Source organism: Symphalangus syndactylus, chromosome 13 (assembly GCF_028878055.3).
Source record: "Symphalangus syndactylus isolate Jambi chromosome 13, NHGRI_mSymSyn1-v2.1_pri, whole genome shotgun sequence".
Classification (NCBI taxonomy): Eukaryota; Metazoa; Chordata; class Mammalia; order Primates; family Hylobatidae; genus Symphalangus; species Symphalangus syndactylus.
Genome location: NC_072435.2, coordinates 75060798 through 75066797, shown reverse-complemented (window position 1 = coordinate 75066797; position 6000 = coordinate 75060798). Strand labels below are relative to the sequence as shown.

At 45.0% G+C, this 6000-nt stretch overlaps 1 protein-coding gene across 5 annotated transcripts in view; it reads left to right on the top strand.

Moving 5' to 3' along the window:
* Window positions 1–211: 211 nt before the first annotated feature.
* The window catches only part of PAWR (pro-apoptotic WT1 regulator), a 120816-nt gene continuing 115027 nt past the window's right edge, over window positions 212–6000 (top strand). Inside the window, exons 1-2 of one of the 5 annotated variants that reach the window (XM_063615106.1) lie at window positions 212–449; window positions 945–1599. In XM_063615106.1, coding sequence (XP_063471176.1) covers window positions 1084–1599 — 516 coding nt within the window. In that variant the 5' untranslated portion in view covers window positions 212–449; window positions 945–1083. Of the gene's footprint in view, window positions 450–475; window positions 656–737; window positions 825–944; window positions 1600–6000 lie in introns of those variants that run through there. The other 4 variants (XM_055237541.2, XM_055237539.2, XM_063615108.1 and 1 more) reach the window with 4 other exon arrangements.

The following is a 6000-nucleotide window of genomic DNA, read 5'->3' as shown; positions in this document are numbered from 1 at the left end:
CCGCGAGGCTGCTAGCCCAGGAATGTGCGGTCCAACCCGCCGGCCGCGGGCGGAGCGTGGCGGGCGCGGTGTAGTCGGCAGCGGGTGCGGAGCAGAGGACGGCGGGCGCGGGGCCGGCTGCAGCGACGGGCCGGACGCGACGCCGCGCACCTGAGCGCCGGGGGCGGGGCGTCAGGGGCCACGACCCTTCCCACCGCGCGCCGCGCCCCTCGCGCGCAGCCTCGGCCTTTTCCGCTCGTGCTTCGGCACCGCTCGGCTCCCTTCCCGCCCCTCGCTCCCTCCCTCCCTCCCTCCCTATTCTCCCTCCCTCCTGTCCTGGGATTGCCTGGAGCTCCGCACCGCGAGTTTGCTGCGGCACTTTCCGCGCGGCGGAAGAACGCGCGCCAGCTTCGGCACACCTGGGCGCCTGATCCTAGCCCCACGCCTCATCCCTTACAAGCTCCTCCGAGGTAAGGGGCTGTTCTGCCGCTCGCTCACACCCGGTCCTTTCCACGCTCGGCGGGACAGCTGGGTCCCCGCCTCCTCTGCAAACCGGCTAGGAGCTCCGCGCCTCGCCTTGGGAGTGGGGTTGTAACTGGCGGGGACTTAAGACCGGCGGTAGCCAGAGCGCGGAGCAGGCGATACGACGAGCCGACAGGTGGCGGGTCTGGCCCTGGTACCTCGACCGCCGCCGGCGCGGACCCTTGTGGGGATGGGGCGGGCAGGCCGACTTGGGGGTGGGGTCAGTCCTCTCTCCTCCCTTCTAGGGGCGGCGATCGTCGGGGTCCGTACTGTAGATGCGTGGGAGAAACTTTGCAGGGTGGGGACCCGGCGGCTACTGGCCGGTAGGGACTAGTTAGTGGGCGCGCTCGAGGACTCCGAGGGGCGCAGCCTGGGGGCAGACCCTCGGGTCGGGCGGGGATCTTACTCTTCCCTTACCCGCCCCCTTTTGTCTTTCACCTCAGCCCCGCCGGCTGGTGGGGGAGCGGCCGCCGTCCCTCTCCTGGAGGTCGTCTCCTGGCATCCTCGGGGCCGCAGGAAGGAAGAGGAAGCAGCGGCGGGAGCCCGGCCTGAGGTGAGAGCCCGACCGGCCCCTTTGGGAATATGGCGACCGGTGGCTACCGGACCAGCAGCGGCCTCGGCGGCAGCACCACAGACTTCCTGGAGGAGTGGAAGGCGAAACGCGAGAAGATGCGCGCCAAGCAGAATCCCCCGGGCCCGGCCCCCCCAGGAGGGGGCAGCAGCGACGCCGCTGGGAAGCCCCCCGCGGGCGTTCTGGGCACTTCGGCGGCCGCCGCTGCCAACGAGCTCAACAACAACCTCCCGGGCGGCGCGCCGGCCGCACCTGCCGTCCCCGGTCCCGGGGGCGTGAACTGCGCGGTCGGCTCCGCCATGCTGACCCGGGCGGCCCCCGGCCCGCGGCGGTCGGAGGACGAGCCCCCAGCCGCCTCTGCGTCGGCTGCACCGCCGCCCAGGCGTGACGAGGAGGAGCCGGACGGCGTCCCGGAGAAGGGCAAGAGCTCGGGCCCCAGTGCCAGGAAGGGCAAGGGGCAGATCGAGAAGAGGAAGCTGCGGGAGAAGCGGCGCTCCACCGGCGTGGTTAACATCCCTGCCGCAGAGGTGAGCCGGGCGGGGGCAGCAGCCGGGCCGGGCCGGGCCGGGGCGGGCAGCTGCCTCCCGGTGTCTTCCTCTTGGGAGCTACCCGGGGCCCAGAGTTTTCCTCCCCTGGCTCGTACTTGTCCCTTCACCGAGTTAGGCAGGCAGGGGGTGATGGAGTTTTACTCTGAACAAATGCTTCCTGGGAAGTTCCCCAAACTCAGTAGGACACGTGCTTTTCAGGCTTCCTGGCCAGGTCTCAGATCCAGGATCCTTTTTTACCATGGTAGAAAGATAACTTGTGGCTCCAGGACTTGCCCACCTGGACTTGGCTGTTTATGCTTGATCAGTTAGAAAAATTGATTAATGGTGGTGACGACATTCTCTAGGGTCTCACATGCCCATGTGAAGTTACCAGTTTATTTCTCCTTTCTTACCAATGTTTAATAGCATCTGTAAAGAAAATGTGGCCTTAGCAATATCCAACACAGCTTTATCTTCCAGTGAGCTCAAAATGAGTATATCCAAATGAATACATGCACTATTTTATATATAAATCAACTGTTTAAAAGTTGTGCTCCTAAACATACACACAGTTTTTTTCTGAGTAATATTTAGGACAATAGGGATGATTTAGTAACCCACGATTCTGTTCGCTGAGACAATCTCTTTTTGAGTACTGTGTCTGAAACACATATGTGGTAGGGTTTTTTGTTTTGGGTTGTTTGCAGTTTTGAGCATTTTCAAAACGTTGCTACAGGTAGCAGCATCTTCCATTAGAGTAAATGGTAAAACATTTTCACGAAGTATAATCACACCTCCCTCTACCAGAAACAAGACAAAACAATCTCAAACAAGTTTTGGTTACTTTGATAGTAGCTCATGGATTTGAGGAAGTGGTTCAACTGCCTTGTTTCACCTAAAATAGTTGCATCTTTTTCTCATTGACCCTTTAGCTTTCACTTTTTCTTCTCCTGGCTTTCTAATTTTACTCAACTTTGCCACCCAGTAAGTAACTATTACGAATTTACTAACTTTAATTGTGGTTTAAGTAAAAGCATTTGCAATAAGTTAGGGTGTATATTAAATATACTTAAATTTTTAGTATTATGATTTCCATACCTGTTAAATCATATTGCGTCTTTGTAGGATGTATTTATATGAGCGTTTCAGAGATTTTTATCAGCCAGCAGAACTGTCCTCTGCGGTTTGCTACTTGCACAAAAGATCTGTTATTCATTAAATTGCTTTAGAAGGAATTCATAAGAGTGGTAATCAAATTTCCAGGTTTTTTTTTTTTTTTAGTTAAAAATATGAAGATTAAGGGGAAATTGAAGACAAGGCTTTGGAAAAGCTACATTCCTCAACTTGATTTTTAAAAGTAGCTGATAATCCAAATAAAAGAATTTGTCATTTTCAATCTTTTCCTCATTGTTCATCTGACAGGGGTCTTATTTTGGGAAATATCTTGGCAGATGTTAAACTTCACTTTTTTTCTGGCTGCATGTGCTAAAATTATTTTTCAAGTACTTTCTTATTTTTTTTTTTTTAGACAAGGGTAATGTTTACTGGGGGAAGTAAGTAGAGTGTATCTTGTGAGATCCTAAGAAACATCTTTTGTTAATATCCCTGCTTTGAGTAAGAGAACATAGTGCTGAGAATGTAGATGACTTCCCACTACAATGGAGTCTAATACCTAGGAATGTTTTTCGTTTGGGTGTTGGCAACTCCTAAATTTAATCTTCCTTAAAAACAAACAAACCAAGGGTACCTTTTTTTTTTGTCTGTGGAATTTGAACCTTTTTATTGAATAGGGAATTGAGGACTGCTTTCTTTTAGTGGTAACTATGGCTCTGTCCGTTTCAAGCTGCAGGACCCAACATAACAGTAATGTTTTACTACAGTATCTAATTAACAGACATACTTCTTGAGCGCCTCCTCCTCATATTTTCATATTTTTCAAAACAACTTATGTATTTCAGATTATCTTAATAGTGGTAAAATATATAATGCAAAACTTTAAAGCTGAGCCATTTTCTTGTCTTTATATTGTTGCTTTTTTTAGAATTGTGTGCCATTTCTCCCAGTAGTTTCAACATTGAGAATACCAGTTGCTGTGGAGTTTCTTGTGTAATATTTAATTTAGCACCCCTGTTTTAAAAAGTCATACATATTTTGCAAATTTTTTGGGTATGAAAATATGTAAAAATGAAAATGACCAATCTCTCTATATTCAAAAGTAGTCTTTATTTTATCTAATGTTGAGTAAAACTCTTATTTTCAGACATGATTCCCAACTAAGTTTGTATTAGTAGATTAACATGTAGTTCGTATGTAGAGATCTTGTTTTAATGGTGGATAAACATTAAGTTCCTTCAAGGAAGTACTTATGAAACATCTGTGTGATACATTTATTGTGACTTTCATTACCTCACTTTACTAGTTATAGAGTGTATATATAATACTGTTATAAAGGTACCTGACAACAGCTAAAGATACCAGAATTGACTAGAACATACTTACAGGCAAGGAACCAGGTCAAAAACTGAAACTAGCTATTTGGGAGATAGGAAACTGGGTGGTTACTGCATGTGATGGCTAAGGTTGAACTATCCAGAGCTTCTTTAATGAGATAAAATTTACTAAGAGATTTAAGAAAAAAATACTTTTTTCTAAATTTTTACATTTTCTATTTTTTGGTAGTGATTCACCTGAATTGGATAATTTGGACGTGGCATACTTCTTGCCAGTAATTTTTGTGTGTGTTTATCAGATCAGTCAAATGTTTATTACATAACTGTTAAAGACACTATCCTTAAGCAGTGGAGAAAACAAGAACACAGCAGTGTATATTCTCAAGGAGCAAGGCTATAATCTAGGAAGAAGGATAAGGCATAATTACATGAAAAAATTTAAGTACTGAGTTAACAGTTTAAAAGCCATCTTAATGAAGCATGTAACTATTTATTGGAAATAGTGTGTGTTTAGAAGAGGGAGATGATTGGGCTGGGAGAAGCTATTGAGGATGAGAATCTTGACCTGAGTCTTAAACTTTTCAGTACCTGTATATTTTTACATATATTCTCACATATGTATATGTATACATAATTGTATAGTATATTAATTATCATCATGCAGTGGTTCTTAACTTGAGCAGCACATTGATAGCATGTTAGGATCTTTAAAAAAATGTTTGCTCATGCTAATTCAATTCCATGCCCTCTTTGTTCCTTCACCCCACCCTCTAATATTGAATGGGTCTGGGATGGATCCCAGGCATTAATATTTTTATAAGTTCCCCATTTGATTCAGATGTAAGTCAGTGATAACAACTGTTGGGCTGCAGTCTGGGTATAGAAATGAATAGGACATAAGCCTTGCCCACGAGGTTCTCTCAGGTAATATAAGGAAATGTGAAAAGTAGAGTAGTAAGTATAGCTTAGTGCCTGAGCAGGGTACCTAACCCAGGGAGGAGGAGTGATAGTTGAAGAAAGCTTCCTAGACAGTTAGATACTTGTTTTCAGGGTGTTTGTGAAGTTGCTGCCATAGAGTAGGGTTGTGTGAACGGGTTAATGGAGATGGTTGCCATAGAAACTGTAATCTTTGAATAGGTAGAGGTGGCACTGAAGTTTTGATTTAAGTATAAAAGTTAACATATACAGTATTTAAAACTTCTGTTTTAAAATAGTGGTTGGCTAAAGTGGTTTAGCTTTAGTGGTTGGCTAAAGTGCTTTATGTACTGAAGTTCACAGCAATCTCATGTGGTAGTTACACTGTTTATCCCTATTTCCAGAGGAGAAAATGAAGACTTAGAGCTTAAATGATTCAAGATTGCATAGAAAGTAACTGATAGAGCAATATTTTAAACATTTTTGTGTATTTTGTGTGTATGTATATATCTAGGGAAAGGGGAGTTTTTAAAAATTAACCTACTTTTCATTATTCAGCATATTTCCCTAGATTTTTACATAACTTTTTATTAAAGGTTTTCTTAAGTAATTTAAACATCTGAATGAGGAAAACAGTAAAGGTATGGAATTGAATAGAATTTCAGGTCAAATTTGTGGACTCAGAGATTGCATCTGACCCTCTAACCTATAGAGTGGCAAAATTTTGAACACCAGGCTCTTGGCAAAATGTAAATTTATTTTTGGCTAGTGGTCAGAAAATGTGAATCTTTGATTTTACTTAAGTGATATATTGTTTTTCTATCAAGATGGGGTCATAACACCTACTCCATAGTTTGAACTCGTGTTGGTGAAAGGGAAGATAAAGGAGCATTTAACATATAGAAAGCACTTTTAAGTGAACACAGGTTAGGTCATAATTATTTAGTATATTTATTGAACATTATATAGGACAAGTTCCACTTAGTAAACTTTATAAATCCAGGTGGATTAAGAAATGCCTTTTGTTATTCCCATT